A 19,193-nucleotide genomic window follows, 5' to 3' on the forward strand; every position below is an offset into this window, starting at 1 on the left:
TCCATTCACCACTGAATGGACGGTGCGCTGATCTTTTTCTTGGTGAGTAATGGATTTGGTTTGATTGCTTGACAGAGGAACAATAGGGGGATAAACAATTGCCTTTGCACCCGTGCAACTCCCCATCTGTTGAGTGTGTTCGCCTTCAGAGAGCCAGGCAGGGACAGATGAACGTGCCAGCCGAGCCTGATGTTAATGACATCAGTCATACAAGCAGAACATGTGGCGCAATAAATCAAAAACTAATTGAACTTTTGCTTGATTAGATCGCCATCCCACTGCCCGTTTCAAATGTGACACGGTGTCCTGGGACAGTGGCCCCAGCCCCACAGTGGCTGTGCTGCCCTTGGACAGCGGGAGGCTGCCCTGGGAGGTGACAAGTGGCACCAGCTTCTCTTCACTCATTTCTTTCTTGAAACAGTGACACCTTCCAATCAACCAAAAAGCTTCCAGGCCTGGGATATGGATTTCACCAATATTTATTATTTCAAAGGAGAAACATTACGTGGACATGACAGTGACAGTCTGTGTTTGCTGACACTTTCCATCTGGGACTGTTGGTGGCAGGCGTCTATAGGAGAAGACAGCAATAGTTTTTGTGTTAATTACACACACGTGCTAGTAATGAAGGCTGTTCATTAGGCTGATATAATTTAATATCATTATTCACACTTGAAAGTGCTTCTGCTGCATAAGTTGCTGGAGCCCGCAAGCCAAAATTTTCGAGCTCAGATGTCCATGGCAGCAGTTAAGTCACCAAAAGTCAAGAGGGCTGTTTTTCATAGACGTGGAAAGGGACAGTTTCTGATGGGAGCATTAAGGAATGAAAAGCTTTGGCAAGAAGACCCTTTATTGAACTGCATAAATATGGAATTAGGCCCCAGAACCATCAAGTCATGTAGGAACCCATCTATGAGCCACCTGCCCCCCCGCCGCAACCACTGAGTTGTAGGAGCATACAGACATATGTACGTCTGTCTGACGTGCCCTTCTTTAGTCATCTGCATTTGAAACTTTACACTGAAGTGCCCAGGATTCAGGTACTAGTTTATGAACTTAAAAGGTAAAGCACAAAGTGCTTTTTCTAATACACCTAGAATCAGCTCCTCATTATATGGGAGGAGCAAATTTTAAAAATAAATGTGTTAAAGTATCCAAAGTATTAACCCAACTTATTTTAAACATCGTTGCAGTATTTCTGTAAACATTTATTTGCCTATACAATGGCTGCACAGAACAGACTTTAATTATTAGCCATTTATTGTAGAGGATTCTCCAAACTGGTAAAAGGACATGTAAAATAAAATGCTTCAATCTGAATAAAGGCTTAAGTAACAACTAAATTAAATCTTTGCATTAATAGTATTCATAGAAAGGCAGATGGGAGCAGAAAATGTTGCGATGAAGAATATGGAATGAGATGAGATCACAGCATCAGTCTGTCCTTTGTAGATCTGGACAATGATCACAGAGCCAGATTGGATTAGTGAAACCTATTTACCAGAAGTTCAGAGCAATTGCATGAAGCTGAAAGGCAGTCGGGAGGGAGAGGTGGAAAATGCACCAGATTTACAGCTGCAGCGATGAAAATTTAGAAGTTTTCACTACCGTGATTTCATCCAAATGTGAGTACAGCAAAACTGTTAACAACCGCTGCGGTGTTTGTTATCTTTTAGACAGACGGGGTGTTTTAGCATCAGGGAAATCTCTGAAGTGAGCAGCTCCTCTGCTCTGCCGAGCTCGCTGCTGCTTGCTGGAGCTGATCCCTGCAGGTGCTTTGATATTGTGGCTGCGTAAAATCTTTGTGCTGGCAAATTTGGGAGATCTGGAAACGGCGTTGATGATATACCTATGAGGTAATTGCTAAAGTGACAGCTTGCAACTGTGTGGCTATTCTATGTAACAGAAAAGAAAATGAAGTTCTGCGAGCAGTTAGCAGCTCAGATGAACCGGGTGAACTGCATGAATGTTGAATTTAAGTCTGCTGGCTCAATAAGTGGAACATTTCCAAAGCCATGCCCTGGAAATGAATGCATGATTAACATTAATTGCTTGTAATGAAGAGCAAGAACCGGACAAAGCCCAGTCTGCATTTGATTGAACAAATTAGTTTAAACTCAATAGCTGCATATTTCATCAACAAGAAAAAGAAAGCAGGTAAAAGCAGGAAAAACAAATTGTGGGGCCAGATCGGATCTTTATTTGCAAGCTGGGAGCATGAGCTCTCAGCTGCTTTATTTCAGAATATAAGTGGAAATGACAAAGTGAACCATCACGGTAATTGTTTTTGTTGCCTGAAAGCTGAGCTGTACATAAAAACATCCTTTTGCAGGCAAAGCCAGAAACATCTCCTGTGAGGATTCGGTCTTCCCTTCCTGCTCCCACTCCCTGCAGAAAATCATGTTTGCAGGGGGAGCCCTGCAGCCCCACTGTTTGCATTGCTGCCATTGTGCTCCTGCACAAGTGGGTAGCTTCTGTCTACCTCCATGATTCTCCCCTTTCAATGGCTATTCAAGTAATTGCATGTTTGCTGGTGCTGGGGCTTCCTTTTCATGCCTTGCCTTTCTTCAGCCCCTGTAAGCCATTTGCCACTCGCGCTGGCAGATGACAGGCAGCGAGTTGGACTGTGGATCATACATGATATTAAACACACAAATTTATTACCTGAGCACATTTATTCCTTGTGCACCAGGCTGGGTACCAATAACAGCAAAACAGTACTTGCTTCTGGTAGAAATCTATATAAACCGTGCTCCTCACACTGTCCAGTAAAATATATATAATACTAGAGAGACAAGAAGGTGATTCCTTGCATCAGGAAACTTTTCTGCACTTGAATGTTTTGCTAGTGAGCAATTAGTTTTGTCCTCACATGATGAAATCCACAAAGTAAAGGTGATTGCAACAGCTTCAAAAGCAAATTAAAACATATTCCTAGGAAAAAAAAATCAGAAAAAAAAATCGAAACAAAAACCAACAAAAAAAAACCCAAACAAGCAAAAACTAAAACAAAAAAACCAACCTTCATTATGTTTGTTTGTTTTTCATCTCACACTCACGATGGTTTAATACATAAAGCATGTCCTGCAGGAGAAGGCAGCAGGGATCCCTGAGGATATCATGCCATGCAAAACAGGCCCTAATCAAACTGGCGGCTTAGCACGCTCTCAAGCTCCATGCAGGCAGATAACTTACTTGTGATGAGCTCGGTCTGGAAGCTTCCTGTGCTGCACCGGCTGGCTGGCAGGGACCCTGGACAACATTTATCACCTCCCTTGTCACTGTCCTGGTTCACTGTGGCTAAAACTTCATTTTTAGCCAGTGGGATCCTAATGCCCGTCACTTATATCCTCACTGGGGTATCGCGGGGCGGCTTTTAGACAAACACAAGATGTTGAGGAAGAGTAACTTGGGTCCTGCTGCCAGCTCTGCTGGGAAAGCCCGGGCACTTCTTATTCCGGCTGTCAGATGAGAGGAGTTTGGCTGCGGTAACAAGCAGCCTTGGATGACCTCCAGCTGCTTCCACAGCTTCAAAGCTCTTCGCAAACATTAATATATAGCAGAGATAAGCACTGCAACTCCTGGAGTTGGATGTGTGCCAAAAATGTAAAGGAAAGCTCACCTGGAAAGTTAAGAGTCACCCATCATGCCATAACAAACCTTCTTAGCTCTTCGAAGCCTTTGGATTATACATGGAGCCTGAATAGGAAAGCCCCATTCACGTGCCTTGCCCTCAGGGTCAGCCTTTAGAATTGGAGTTAATTCTCTGAATTTGGCAGGTTTTTGCAGGCCTGTTTCTGTCACTGGCTGCTAAATCCTGTAGTCATGACTCCTGTAGCCTGAACACAGGGGAGGGTAGTGATTTTTAAGAGCAAAGTGAAGATATGTGAGAGGGAGCACTGGAAGTATCACAGAGTCTTTCAGGCCTGTTTCAAGTCAAACTGAAACAAGTGTTTAAACAACCTTCACTTTGTAAAAACAAACAAACAAACAAACAAACCACACACAAAAAACTCTCTCAAAATTAATTGCTTCAGTCCAGTCAAAAGCTTGGCTTATGGTCCTGGTATCTTGTGTCTTGTGGCTAGCAATGTTATTTCACCTGTGATTTTGGTGTCTGCATGGGTCTGAGAAATAAAACTGAGAAACAGACTTTAAGCAAAATGCCTCAAGCTCAAGAACCAAATGGGTCATTTCGAGGATTAAAAAAGACCAGTGTTAGGGCAAATGTCGTGCTTTGGACATCATGCAGCATAACTGAAATGGTGTCATGAAGCAGTTTGAGCTTACTGAAAATAAAGACAAGTAGATAAAATGTTAGTCCTCTCCAAAGTTAATGTATACTCTAGTCATGTTGGAAGGTGACTGGATGGAACAAGAAGCTCATTTCCTTCTGAAACATCAGCAGGTGGGAGGGCAGATCAAAAACCCAGGAAGGAGAAGGACAGATCCTCCTGAAGCCTATGGGAGAGGTGCAGACACTTGGGGAAGGCTGTTGTCCTGCCCCCATGGATATCTGTGTTGTATAGCTAGGACATGTTCTCTGAAGTGACATTAAAAAATCTATTCCTAAGGCCCTCCTGTCTTGCCACCCACATGAATGTCTACTTATGGTCTCCCAAAAGTTTCATTCTGACCAGGATTTTCAGCGGGAACCTCTACTGATAGTGTTGCTTGGGCTTGTCGACCTCCACTGCTCCCTGACCGTGCTCCTTCTTTTCTTCTTTTCGCAGCATGTAGTCCTGCCCGAAGACGAGCTAAAACTACACAGCACATCCTAACTAAGAGTGTAAGAAAAATCTCCCTTTCTCTCCCTTTCTGTTTTGTTTGTTTGGTTTGGTTTGGTTGGTGGTTTTTTTAATCCTAGTTGGCTAAACTTATCCTTAAAAATGCGGTGGATACCTGGGAAGCTGATCTTTCAGGGCAAAGAAGTGCATTGGTGTCTGATGCAGGGAGTGAGGTAAGAAACAGAAAGGGGAATTTCTGTAAAGCTAGAGTTTATTTACAGAAGCATTTTGAAACTTCAAAAAACACAGTCTTGCTGTGCAGAGTCAGTCAAAAAGAACATCACAGCTTATCAACATGGGTCATCTGAGGGAATCACAGACTGAACTTTTATCCATAAAGCCTTAACAATAGTGCCAGAGGGACAAAACAGGAATGAAAAGCAAACAAATTATATCAATACATACACACATTAATCAAGGCGCCAGTATCCCTTTCTCCATGGAAGTTGGGAAAAAAACACCAGCAATGGACTGCAACCACGACTCCAAAAGATGGCTCTGAGAGAGGCATAGGAGGATGCTTGTCCCTTGATCCCAGCAGCTCTTGCCGGTCCTCGACTCACCCCCGTGCAGCGCACAGAGCACACAGCCAGAGCTTTCCCCACTCCCTACCAGTGAGGTGCCCCCCAAATTCGACAAGCTGAGCTCCCATCTGGAAGCATCCTTGACTCCATTTTCTACTCTGTCTGCCCTTCACAAATGCAGAGAAAAACTAACAACTGAGCTCTTGGTGAGTGGTCTGATATTTTTAATCCTGAAGATGAGGTGTGCAAAGCCCTGGGAGAATCATAGAATCACAGAATGTCGTGAGTTGGAAGGGACCCACAAGGATCATCAAGTCAAACTCCTGTCCTTGCATATGACAACCCCACGGTTCACACCATGTGTCTGAGGACGTTGTCCAGTCTCTTCTTGAACACTGTCAGGCTTGGGGCCGTGACACCTCCCTGGGAAGCCCGTTCCAGTGCTCCACCACCCGCTGGGTGAAGAACCTTTTCCTAATATCCAGCCTAAACCTCCCCTGGCACATCTTCCTGCCGTTCCCTCCGATACCATCATTGGTCGCCAGAGAGAGGAGATCAATGCCTGCCCCTCCTCCACGATGAGGTCTCCCCTCAGTCTCCCCTCAGTCTCCCCCAGGCAGAAATTCTCTGCTGCAGCCGCTGCTGGGGCACGAGCCGTTTTCACAGCCCTTGTGCAAAGGAGTCCAGCCGAACAGCACGGGGCTGCCTTGCAGCTGAAGAGCAGGGTGGCAGCTTGCAGCTGGCCATGGGCAGGGACATGGTCCTCTCCTCCCAGCCCTCTCACCCACAGCGCTATGCTGCGCAGCTTCAGCTTTTTTCTCCTCCCTCCCCATTTTCCCTTTGCTGTATGAGGGACCCTTGTTCCCTGCAGTCCTCTTCAATAGGTCTGTAAATATTTTTGCCCCCAATTATTATGACTAAACAAATAATAGTAACAGCAGCAGTGAAAGAATTGAACATTTTTCATGCTCTGAGAAAATGTTTTCTAAGTTTAGACACTTTTATACATTGGTTTGGGCGTGAGTTGTCTTGTCTTCAGAGCCAGTTTTCCCTCCTTAAATCCACTTGGCCCATTCACAGCCCTTTCCATGATCCTTTTATCGCAGCTCTGACTTGCAGCAGTCATTTCTCTTGTGCATATCAAAGCACTTTTTACATGCTGTAAGACTCTTCTGCCAAAGCATTTCTTCTCACTACAGACCTATCTGTTCTCTAGCACTTTGCTGAAATATTTTGCTCCGTGGCCTTTCCTTTTCCCATGCCCTATCCCACTTCCCAGCCCGACTCTAATTTGTAAATAGCCTCATCTTCATATTCCCAATTCCCTGATCTCTCCACAGCACCGTAGGTTCCCCCTGCTTACCACACTCATCCGTGCACTGGGAAAAACCTCACCACATTCACTCCCAGCCCTTCTCTTGTTTAATTAATCCAAACACTTCACAGGATGCCTGAAGTGGTCCCCAGGAAGGGTGCATAACACACTGTATCTGTGTATTTTCTCAAATGGTGAAGAACTTATTTTTGTCCCATTAACTCAGGCTGAGGTTTCAAAATGACTCTTCGTTCCAAATGAGGATGAAAGTCAGGGTGCCGGAGTGTTAATTAAAATAAGACATTTTGAGATACCCCTTTTTTATTTGTTATGTCTTTAGTGTATTTTGTTTTCCATGTAATTTAAAAATAGCAGAAAAGTCCAAACCAGAAGTGAACTATTCCGATGTAATAAAACAGAATGCTCAGATAATTTTTCAATTTTTTTGACAAGATAGATAATTTTCCAATAAAATGCCCAGATTTCTAACCAGAATTTTCTCATAAAACTATTCCGCTGGAAAATTTTCATTGAAATCTAGGGCAACTGCATATCTGTTATCATGTTCCAAATCTCAGCAGTTAGTTGTTGTTTCTGCTGAGTGGGAGCCTCTAATATTTAATTTGGATTGTATCAGCTGCTGTAGCAGCACTATACTCACAAAGGTCTAAGAAAATAAGATAAGAAAGTCCTTGTTTTGTTGCTGTATTTTTAGAGGTTTAGGTTTTTTGTTGCGTGGTTGTTTTTTTTTTTTTTCCTTTGGGGCTTTCCTGACCCCAATTAAAGGTGTCCTTTGATTGGCCCTTACTCACAATGCAGGCAGCATCATATTAGCAGTGGGAGCACTGAGCCTGAGGAATGTTCTGCAGCTCCAGCTGAGAAACTGAGCAAGGCTCTCGAACCAAAGCCACTGGCACGGTCACCTCTCAGACCTGCACATTCCCCTTCCTCAGTGCGATGCAGCTGCTCACAGCTCGTGGGCAAGCGCTCAAATAAATAGCACATACTGGAACTTACGTGCCTGTGAGGAAGTTGTGATTGCCAATTTCTAGACCCGCACAAAAGTAGCAAAATGATGATTTATCTTTTTCACTTTTATTTCTGCACCTGCTGTCAGTGCTGCAGAAATGCCTCAGCTAACACGAAATCTTCTGCTCTGGTGTTTGCAGTGGACGCACAACTTTAATCCTCGGCAAGGGCAAAAATAGCAAGCAACGTGGACATCTGCCAGACCTTTTTTTTGTGGCAGAAATACTCAAGCAGTGCAGCATTAAGTGATTTAACATTCAAATGACTGACCTTGGGGAGCAACTTCCATCCCATTCAAGAACTCACCCCAAAAGCACGATTGTGACTGTGGAAGGATGAGAGAAAGGGGGAAACACCTTATTTTTCTTAGTTGAGCGTTTCACAAACATGCGTTTTTTGCAGTTCCTATTGCCATATTAAGAGTTATTTCCAGGGATACTAGATTCTTCCCTTCTCTTCCCTCACTCTCCCAGCCCCAAAATCCTTTGGTTAGAACTCTAAAACCAGTTCGGACACCAGTACCTGGCTACTTTGCAGAAAAGTGGCAAATCTCTCCATGTATGCTAGTTCTGCCACATTAAAAATTACATCAGCATTAGACCATCAAAAAGAGCTTAAATCTACAAATGTGGCATTTCTTCCACTAACAAGCATTTCATTGTTCAGCCTCTAAGCTTCAAAGTTTTATCCAAAGCCAGATGTTTAATTGTCACCTTTTCCGGCTGGTTGTTGGCTTGGCAGTGGGATTTTGAGTCCAGGAGCAGGGTTGTTGGAACAGCCGCTGTGGTGCTCTGCAACCCTCCTGCATCCTCCATGCCCCCTGCTTAACACAGCTAATTCCAGCAGCGGGCTCAGTGCTCTCAAGTGCACAGTAAAGTCCATAAAAAAGTGACTTTGCTGAGCTCTGAATTCAGGGTCAGCGCCCTGCAAACAGACTTGAGCTGGTCAAGGGACTTACAGGTTCTAAACCCAGTAGTTTTTTAGGGAGCTGTTTACTAATTCTGCATAGTTTGGGTGACTCTGCCATTCACACAGATGTAAATTTCCTGGTACGTCTAGAAAAGAAAAGTGACTTCCAGCTGATCTTTCTGCCTTACCCTAAGTACCCTAGAGAAATGTCACCTCCAGTTTCGATCAAAACTGTGCTACAGCAGGTTTAGTTTCCTGACCTAGATAAGTCTTTGCATATTACAGTAATGGGTGAGGTAGACAAAGTCACAGTGAAATCTTGAATTAGGAGATAAGAAACTCCAAAAGTGTGCTACAGCCAAATGCTCCAGACAAAGATGTTAGCTGAAGATGTGCTTATAGAGATTGCACTGTTGTCTCCAGCTGTAATGGCAAATGGCTTTGTAACTTATTTATATAGATCCTTCTGTTTGAAGGCATTTTGTCGTTACCGATCTGGCATGTAACAAGGAATCCCGAAAACACAAACAACACAGCTAAATAATTTCTGCTATTCATGGAGTTAAAAATCCTGCTTCCTTTCCCCAAGTTATATTTCCTCCTTTGCAACACACAGGCAGATTGTTAAATTTCAAGTTAGTGGTGGTTTACACTGATCAAATAAGCCACTTTCAGGATTAGAGACAACTGCAGGCAGCATCTTACTTACCAAAAGTGCTCTTTCCATGACCATGCAAAAGAAGCAACCTTGGGTGTCTCAGTAGCAGAGGCTTGCAAACATTTTCTGCCAGACACCAAAGACAACCGAACATGACAAAGAGCACTGTGCATATTCCCAGAGCTGATGGGAAAGGTGAGCTCTGTAGGGTTCCTTGAAATCCAGAAGAGCTCAGTTCATGCGAGGCAGACCCCAAGGGCTGTCATGAGAGACCCCTGCCAGCCACAGCCTCATCGTGTTGAAGACAGACAGGTGTCTCCAGCGATGTCACTGTGGTAATGGGAGAGTCATGCCCCTGGTAAGCAGCTTGCAAGGTCTGGGCGGTCAGGGCATGTCACAGGAGCCTGCAGCCTGAGAGAAGATGCTGCGGAGGGATGGGGAGGTCCTGGAGCTGGTCCAGGGGCAGCTGGGAGGAAGCCAGCACCAACTGCTTAAGCAGCAACAGGAGGTGTCTCACCACCAACATCACCCTCGTTTCTGAATTATTGAGGCTCAGCTCTGTCTGGCAGCATCGGATTCATGGTCAGTAGAGCTGGGCCCCAGCCGCAGCCTCCTTTAGCACATGCTTGTCTTCAAGGACACCAGTGGACCCTTTGACTTCAACTTAACACTGGGCATGTCCATAAGTAGATTACGGAGCAGGGACTATGTCAGGTCGTGTGCCAAAATCCATAGAACTAAGAGAAAACCTCTCCGAGGTCTTGGGTTAGGCTTTGGTTGCCTCACCAGCCCTTTCCAGCAGTATTTTTGCCTGCTGTTGGGCAGTTTCTGCTCCTTGTCCTGCTGGTCAGTAGGATCTATGTCATGTAACCACCTCCAGACTCCTGAGGGTACATGGAGTCAAAAGAGTAAAAAGTGGTCAGGTTGGGGTTTTTCTTTTTTTTTTTCTGTTTTGGAAAACACTGGTTTGCATGTGTTTTTATATTCACATACACAAAATATTGCAGATTAATGGCAAACTGAATTAAAGTTTACTTAAAGAAAATGGATAATTTTGTGTGAGGGGACATGCCTGAACACAGTCTTGTTTTTATCTTGAGTGTATGTTAGAAGGCAGAGCAATAGATGGAATTAAGGCTTTTTCTATGCCAATAGTGGGCTGGTCAGTTGCTGGTCTCAGTCTTGAGACAAAATAACTGTATTTACATATAAAACACCTAAATGGCAACTAGCAGTCATCAGTTAGACGCAAGTAACTGCTTTTCTCCCGTTCTTCCAACGTAAGGTTAACATAAGTAAGCCTAATAGGAAAGAGTCAGAATAGTTGCCGCATCTTGTTTCCTTGCTGGTTTGGATCTTTGCCCTGTTTAACTTGCTGCCTGTGTGACAGTAGCAAGTCTTCAGGGAAAAATTATTATTTAAAGAAAAAAAAAAGCATGAAACATTTTTTCCCTCCTGTCAGGACTTTAATCTTCTTGAGAAAACTGTTTCTGGACCATCCTAGATAACAATCCTGGTGGATCCACCTGCTTGGAGCCCATCCCTGCTTTTAAAGCTCACGTTAGCTCCGGCCTCCCCACCTGCCTGTGGCAGCGCAGTGAGCGCCATGGCTTAGTCCTGACAGATGTAGAAAAGAACTTGATTTTGTTCATGCTCATTTTCAAGGACTCCGTTCAGGTCGCAGGGGGCCTAACTTTAAAAAACGCAGCTCTCAGTGAGTTTTGTTTGTGTGATCTAGTGTTTGTGAAAATTCATCTCTAGGAGCACAATTGTTCACTGCCTTGTGTCTTCTGTAGTCATTTACCAGGTATAAAATGTAAATTTCATAGAATCATAGAGTCATTTCAGTTGGAAGAGACCCTCAAGGTCCAAAAGTCCAAAAGACAGGGGAGGCCATGAAGAAATAGCATTTGTAATTCACATTGCATAAGTTTAACTGATTGCCCAAGATATGATGCAACAAGAAATTAAATTTGAGCTGTCTCAAAGGCATATCCTATTCAGTAGATCTTGAACCACATTTCAGTCTCCTGAGGAGAATACAGACAGGTGCAACTAAGCAGCTGGGTCTCAGAGAAACCACAAATTATTTTCCTGTATTTTTATACACCTCATGCATGGAGGCAGGACCCAAACAAAACAAACCGTTCAAATCCTACGGTCCCCATCCAACAAAACCCCCTGCGGATGACAGTAAAGCAGCGGGAAGAGCAAGCACCATACTGCTCCACAGGGACCTTGACAGACCACCTGATCTCCACAACCGGGTGTAACGGGATGGTTTTGCCTCTTCCCCGTAGGTGGTAGCCATATCCGACCGTCGTCCCCACCAGGGTGACCTCCTCCAGGTGCTGTACAGCGAAGACGAGGTGCGGGGCTTGGGCCACCTGCAGAGCGGGCAGCGGGGACCCTCCCCGGCCAAGGGGGCTGCCCAGCACGGTGAGTCCCCAGCAGTGGCTTTATTCCTCTGTGGCTTCGGGATATTTTCAGATATTGCAGTCCTCCAGTCTGCAGCGGAGGAGGTGCTTTGTTAGGTACCTGAAGGACACTTCCACACTTAAAATGTCTGGTGGGATTAATGAGATAACGACCGTGGCACTGCAGAGTCATAAACTCGCTCTACTCGGAGTCATCAGGTCTCTTTCCTCAGAGTCATAGAGGCTCCCTTTCCAAAGGCTGACAATATTTTTGAGAAGATAGATCGCACATTATCGAGTCCGCCTGAGTCATCTTATTATATAAGATCCCTGCTCAGTTGCTTAGAACTTGCCAGAACATAATTACATGGCATGAAATTTTAGATTCTGGATGTCAGCCACAAACTTGATTTTTTTTTTTTTTTTTTCAACCAGAAGTTGTTCAGCAAGGAAGGAAAAATAGAGTTTGCCAATGCAAAACCAAGGTAATGAGTAAACGTAAATGACTGGTCATTCAGCTCCTTCAAAACTGGAGTGTTGTGTCTGGAAGGCCAAAGCTGGAGCAGGGTGGCCTTATAATCAAAAACACATCTTTTGGTCTCCCTTGAAAAACCACCCAGATGCAATCAAGTCATAAGCCTTTGAAAAAACCCCATGTGGTACGTGTTTGGTAGATACACTGGATGTTGAGCTGTTAAAAGTTGCTAAATCCGTAGAACAGACGCTATCATGGAGGCACCGGTCTGCAGCTGCACTGCTCGTAAGCCATCCCCTTGGAACACCAACCGGGCAAGAGGCCTTGGAAACTGGGAAGGAACAAACTTAGCTTGGGACTGTAGGGAAAGTTCTCAAACCAGGATCAGAGCCAAGAAGTGGCCAAACGAGGAGCTGGGGCTTATGGGATGGAGTGAGGAGAGGAGGAAGAGCGGCCGGGACCCGCTGTGGGGCAGGGGGTGGCGGACGGACGGCGGGGAAGGAAGGAAGGACTGCCGGTCTCTGCTGTTAGGGGAAACGAGCGGTAAAGGATGACAGATACAGGTGTGAACAGGAGAAAAGGTGTAGGAATCCAAAAAGATGAGCGGAAGAGGGGGAAATGGTTCTTGTAAGGGGAGAGGAGGCAGCAAAGAAACTGGGATGCTGAGTGAGAAAGAGGGAGAAACAGAAATTAGATTTGACAGTGCTTGGTCAAAGAGAACTGAAAACAAAAGAGAGACCAAAGGGACTGAGGGAGAGAGGGAGGAAGGAGAGTAGGACAGGACAAATTCAGCAGGAGGATCTGGACAAGACAACAGAGCTTGTGCAGCCAGGCGAGCCTGCTTGTGGGATCCCTCAGGGACCACGGTGGCGTCGCCCCTGCAATAGCTCCCTGAAGTCTGTCCATCACTGCCACCGGGCTCCTTGGTGATGCCTGTAATCTCACACAGCCGGTGTCTCCCCCTTTTCTGGGTGCCTGCTTCACGCCCCTGACTTTGACACTGGGAGCACTCGTTCTTGCTGCCACTAAAAACTGTGCAGGCTGCAAACCGTCCCGCGTCCTGCTCAAGCCTCCGGAAAACTGGATCCCAGGAACTCCTAGTCTTAAACTCAGTACCTACCTCTGCTTCCCCAGGATAACTCTTTGTCCTCCAGGAGGTGACGAAGCTGGTTTTTTAAAACATTTGTGCAGATGATGAGCACAGTGATCAGCAATATAGGAATGCACATGAAAATATTGATAGTTCTGTCTTCAGTGGCTTCACTGGTATGGAAAGTAGGTGTAGGGCTGTGTGCTGAGCAGTAAAAGCTAAGGATAAACAGTTGCTTTCTGAGTGAATGCTATCTATACGAGTGAGGCAGAAAGTCCGCGGAAAAATGGTTTCTGGTCATGAATTACAGACTGAATCTCAATGTCTGTATCCTTGGGGGATTAAATAACTTCAGTCCAGTTCTGGTGCTTCATAAGTTTTGAGTGCCTGAGTTCACAAATGTGGCATTTTAAGGGCAGGAAAGTAGGAGTGTTTGCAAATATTTGTACAAAAATAAAAATAGCTCTCTGCTATGATGTGCTGCACCTTTCGGTTTCAGTACGCACTGTACTAATACTGCCTACCCAGAGAACAGGGTGCCATGAGAGAGTCTGGAGAGGTCTGCAGTGTTTTCTGTGCTTGCTCCACAGACAAGTACTGTGCAATGTTAAAGAGACTTCAGTTTTGGTAAAGCCCAACTTGTGAACCTGAAGTCGTGAGGACTTTTCTTTTGCTGAAACTTTGCTAGAATATTTTCTATATCTAATAAGAAGAGAGACAGGCTGAAGAGAAGAATCAAGACAATACAAGAGCAAGCAAAAAGGAAAAAAAAAAAAAAAAGAAAATTATGGACATTAGCTGAAGCACTGATGCCTGGAGCCACTTGCCGAATGCTGTTAGGACCTAATATGCAAGATGAGAAGAGGTAATTGAATTAAACTTTGACATGAGCGATACAGCTGGGTACCTAATGGAATTACTCTGAGGGGGAGTGGGAAGAGAGAGGCTAGTTAAGATATTTATCATGGTCAAATGTTGCCCCCAGAAGGAGAACACGGTTCTGACTGGGAACTCATGCTGGAGACAGTACTACAAGCAGCACCTTAGGTATTTCTGATGCTTGCTGGTGTTATTTATTAATAGATTCCATTGGTCACAGCAGCTGTGAATCATATTCTGTCCTCCGTCTTTGTGAATCCTGGTACTTCTGTAGATCCGTGCTCTTTGTTTACCTGAATACCCTTTAAAAAGACAGCAGACAACTGAAAATGGCCATGAACAGAAAGAAAGAAGACAAAAAAGAGATCCATATTCCCACAATGAAATCAGAGGATTTGGCTTCGTGAGAAAGAAATCTGGAATCCCTCGTGTATTTATTTCCCCAGCACAACTGGCAAGAATGTCAGTGAGCATTTATCCGTGGATAAGTTATCAGCTGAGTACTCACTTGTAACTGAAAGGTAACCTCCAGGTTTGAGGACAGCAAAGAGAGGTTCCATCCAGCCACAGGCAGACAGAAAGCTTGAAATCCCTCCCTGTGATGGGGTGGATGTAGCACACAGCTCTGCCCAGGTAAGAATACCCAGGGCAAGCCAGAAAGCAGAACAATCTCCTAGGTAGGACAAACCCGGCAGTGGGGGCTCCAAGAAGCACAAAAACTATGTTACCTGAGGAGCAGCAGGTGGGACCACACTATTTATATACATAGACATGAGTGTTCACAGAGGAGAAGGGCTCCCACTGAGCTTGGTCTGCTGAGGACAGTTCATCATCCCACTGGAAAAGTCCAGGAGCAAGCAGTTGAGTGACTTTCCAGAATGACTTAAGTCCAAAATCACTTATTTTGACATCAAAGTAGATGATCATAATAAAGAAACTTGTGCATTTTCGGCTGTAATCAAATCTAGCGGGATCATAACCTGAATCTGGGCCCTGTTCATATCTGGGTTTAACTTCATGGAAGGAGGCTTTTAATACAAGCTGTGCCAATGGGATGATTACTGAAAATGCCATGTTTCTGATACTTTGCAGTGGGAATTACTGAACGAGAGTCATCCAAGTCCTGTAATCACCTGTTGGATGGAAAATCTTTGGTAAGTAAATACAGCAAGACCAACTACCACTGTCTGATGCATCTTAAAGCCCAGCATCTGTCAACGTGTCCCACACCAACAGCATGTCATCCTGCCACAGTACGTGCAGATTTCACAGTCTTCATTAAGGCTTTGAGACATGATTTATGCCAGGATACTCTTAGCTGGGAGCAGAGACTGGCACAGGATGGCTGTCTGTCAGGGAACCGAGGAGCTGTTGTAGGATGGGAACAGGCAGGCTCCCATGCTGGATGCTCAGCCACCTGCACAGAGAAGCCCGTGCAAGACCTGGGAAGAATAAGCCTCTTGTTTCTCAGAGAATTTAACAAACTGGGAAAAAATTTATTTCTAAAATGGAACCAGCATCAAATAATTCATATTTGGCAGAATGCCATCCTGACAAGACAATCAGATCAATAAAAAATGTCAATAAAGACCTGATGGGAAAATCATCATACAAAACCTGAAAATTTGTTCTGTAATAGAGAGACAAAATACTTTGGTTAAGAATGACTCAGCCTTACTAAAATATTTTTTCTCTCTACTGTCTCTTAGGAAAAAAACAGTCTCTACATTTTATAAAAACTAGATTTTCAAACAGCAAATAGTCCTTTGAAAAGTTTCTGACCAACACCAGACCATGCTATAGAAACTTTGTGGCTTAAAATGTTCTTTTGGATGGCTGCAATATACTTGCTGGCTGGTAGCTGGGCTACACTTGAGAAAAATGACTGTCCAATACTGAAGGGTGGTCAAAATTAATTGTATTCAGTGTAATAAAACTAATTGCACCTACCAATAATTAACCCAGTTAAATTTAAAAGGATGCTTTCAAAAGTGATTTCAAACATCTTTAAGTCTTGGGATACTTGCAGAGCATGCCTAAACATATCCAGTCTCAGGTTAATCCCAGGGGTAACAGCCCTAGACAGCTTAAGACCAGTTATAGTAAAAACAGTAATTCTGTTTCTTGCCTGAAATGATGAAAGCACATCAAATTTTTTGACCTTTTTTTCTATTCTGGGCAACCCACACCTTAGCTTAACATCTTGGAGGTTATGTCAGCCTCAGCAGCCTGTTTGTGAGAAAATGTGACTCAGCTCTGGCAGGCAATTCATGGTCAAATAAAACAAGGAGGAAGTTGACGATTAGGCACTTTTGGAGCTGTGACAGACCTGGGCATGAACCAGGGTCCCCCCACACGGCACAGACCAGCACCCAGCAAAACAGATGAACATTTCTGAAGGGCCAAGAAGCAGCAATGGCTGGGACAACTGCTCCCCAGCCAGAGGTGGAGGTGGCCTGTGAGGAGGTGCAAGAGGCTGCCCAGCCTGAAGAAAACCTCACCTCCTTGGGAAGCCAGACATTAAAAAACCAGAGAATAAAAAGATCTGGAAGCCTCCCTCTTTCACTGGGATGTGTAATTTTTGCTCATATGAGCCCTGTGGCTGATACACATGCCTAAGACTTGGGCAGTCAAATCCTTGACCTGCTTTCTCTTGTTAAGAGATTTACAGTATTTATTAATTTTTCTAAACAAGCCTCTTTCCTCAGAGGAACCTGGGGCCCCTACTCATCGATGGCATTTCCTAATGACATGCTTTTTCCTCTGGCAGTTCCCACCATCACCGGTTACCCATATCACAGCGAAAGCAGCGGCTGTCACAGACCCTCCCGCAGGTGACGGTACTTCTACAGATGAGTAAGTCCCTTCCCACCCCTCCAGCCGAGCCTGGGGGCTGCGCGTGGGGCGGTGCTGGGCAGGGAAGGGGACAGGGCACCTCGGCCGCAGGGCACCCTCCCACCAGAAACAAGAAGAAGCGTTCAGCCGCAGAGTTCCTCTGAACTGGAGCTGTAAAACCTCGGTGGTTTACAGTAAAGCCATGCCACTTGCTTCCCAGAGGCAGGGAAAGAGCAGCTGAAGGACATGCTGATTATACTGTCAGCCGTGGCTGTTTGTACAGGTGCCCTGGTACCAGTTGTAGCTCTGTTTTATTACTAGAAAAAAAGCATCTAAGTTCAAAATGTAAGTATTTTCCCAATAGAGGTCTATAATATTTGCCCTAATACAGCTTAGAAAAATGTTATTAAATATTTTTTTAAACAAAGCTTTTTTGTCTTTAAGTGTAATTAAGGAACAGCTTGACCATAGTACAAATGCACTCATCAGTAGGCAGTTAACCCAGACACAGATCCAGGTGATATTTGAGATGCCACCATTGCCACCTGAGGGACAGTAACAAGCTCATTGTCACCGTGCCCTCGCACTCCGTAGGCAGAGACATCAGTTCCTCTCAGCCGGTGTCTGTCAGCACATGCCCCTCGGTCAGGAGGAGCTCACCCCACCTGGGTGCTGCTGCACAGTCCCCAGGGCTTTGCCAGGAGTAGCAGTCCCTCATTGCAGCCCATCTCCTCCTCGCAGGGATGGGGCAGGCACAAATGTGCCTTTGCAAATGGGAGCAATGAGGTTGGTGAAGGGTTTGGAGGGGAAGCTGTATGAGGAGCAGCTAAAGTCACTGGGTTTGTTCAGCCTGCAGAAGAAGAGACTAAGGGGAGACCTTATAGTGGTCTACGGCTTCCTCACAAGGGGAGGCGGAAGAGCAGGCGCTGATCTCTTCTCTCTGGTGACCAACAACAGAACCCAAGGGAACGGCAGAAAGATGTGCCAGGGGAGGTTTAGGTTGGACATTAGGAAAAGGTTCTTCACCCAGAGGGTGGTGGAGCACTGGAACAGGCTCCTCAGGGAGGTGTCACGGCCCCAAGCCTGACAGTGTTCAAGAGGAGACTGGACAACGTCCTCAGACACATGGTGTGAACTGTGGGGTTGTTGTGTGCAGGGACAGGAGTTGGACTCAGTGACCCTTGTGGGTCCCTTCCAACTCAGGACATTCTATGATTCTGTGGAATGGGCAGCCCTTGGTTCCCAGTCGCAAGCAGGGAAGAAGGGCCGCAGAGCTGAATGCTTGACACATCCATGCTTTGTTTGGTAGCCACAGGCAGCGCTGGAGGAAGACAGCAGAGTACGACCTGAGCCTGCCACCAGCAGCAGAAGCTTCCCTACCGCTGACAGGAGGCCACCTGTGTGGGACACCCAGCCTCCTGAGGAAGATGTGGATGAAGCACAAGAAGAAGTCAGAGTACCTGGGGGCAACAAACAGTGCCTTTGAGGCGGACTGATAAGGCTCAGCATCACTCAGAAAGACCCAAGGTCCTTTAGCCAGGACAAGGTGCTCTAGGACCACTGAGGGAACAGGCACAGCACAGCTCATCCAGGAAGACAATATCCTTTTTATTACTTGATGCCGTTGCCTCAGAACAGTGGGAGAAAGGCTAACTAAGGTAAATGGTGAATGTGATGCAACTCACTGGCCTTTCTTTGTTGTGATATACTAAAATATCAAGTATTTAACCAGATTTACGTCTTGACTCAATGATGCTGAAACTACTGCTGGCCCACTCAACATTTTACATGTCATGTCTGAATCAGCTCAGACTCACAACAAGAAAAGCCTACCAAGAGGTTTGTGTGCTCCTGCAAGGCAACAAATCAGTTTCAGGGTGCCATTAAATCCCAGGGCTCTGCTCATTGTGTACCACTGCTCGTCCTCTTCCCCCTCTCATATCATGAGATAAAAGCCACATCTTACAATATGCTTGGTTGAATGACACATGCTAAACACCTTTTTTTCTTCAGTTTCGATGTTTCAAGACTGGAGCAAAAGATGTAATAATTCTAAAAGAATGGGTGAGCCAGAACTGAGCAAGTTTGCAAACACACATTTACCAAACTTTGCTATGTGACAGGTGATTGGTGTTTCAAAGTGTCCTGCCAGATCCAACTGTGAGCAACTATCTAACCTCAAGAGATACTTTTTTCCATAGAACCTGCTTGTATGTTAACTGATAGTCAGCAACTTACTCTCTACCTATGTGGTATAGGACAGTTCACTAAGTGC

The 19,193-nt window shown here is 45.2% G+C and overlaps 1 protein-coding gene across 1 annotated transcript; it reads left to right on the forward strand.

The window, feature by feature from the left end:
* The first annotated feature begins 1,558 nt into the window (after nt 1–1,558).
* On the forward strand, nt 1,559–18,414 carry VXN (vexin). The gene is made up of 6 exons (XM_065630137.1): nt 1,559–1,625; nt 4,734–4,789; nt 11,523–11,661; nt 15,176–15,237; nt 16,854–16,939; nt 18,228–18,414. Exons 1-6 carry the CDS (start codon nt 1,559–1,561, stop codon nt 18,412–18,414), a joined length of 597 nt encoding a protein of 198 aa, XP_065486209.1.
* The last annotated feature ends 779 nt before the right edge of the window (nt 18,415–19,193 follow it).

Source organism: Caloenas nicobarica, chromosome 2 (genome assembly GCF_036013445.1).
Source record: "Caloenas nicobarica isolate bCalNic1 chromosome 2, bCalNic1.hap1, whole genome shotgun sequence".
In the NCBI taxonomy this organism is placed as follows: Eukaryota; Metazoa; Chordata; class Aves; order Columbiformes; family Columbidae; genus Caloenas; species Caloenas nicobarica.

Coding starts and splice junctions, on each gene's coding strand:
- VXN (XM_065630137.1), top strand. CDS start 1,559: ATGCACCAGATTTACAGCTGCAGCGATGAAAATTTAGAAGTTTTCACT. Junction 15,238..16,853: donor TGTTGGATGGAAAATCTTTG/GTAAGTAAATAC, acceptor TTCCTCTGGCAG/TTCCCACCATCACCGGTTAC. Junction 16,940..18,227: donor GACGGTACTTCTACAGATGA/GTAAGTCCCTTC, acceptor TTTGTTTGGTAG/CCACAGGCAGCGCTGGAGGA.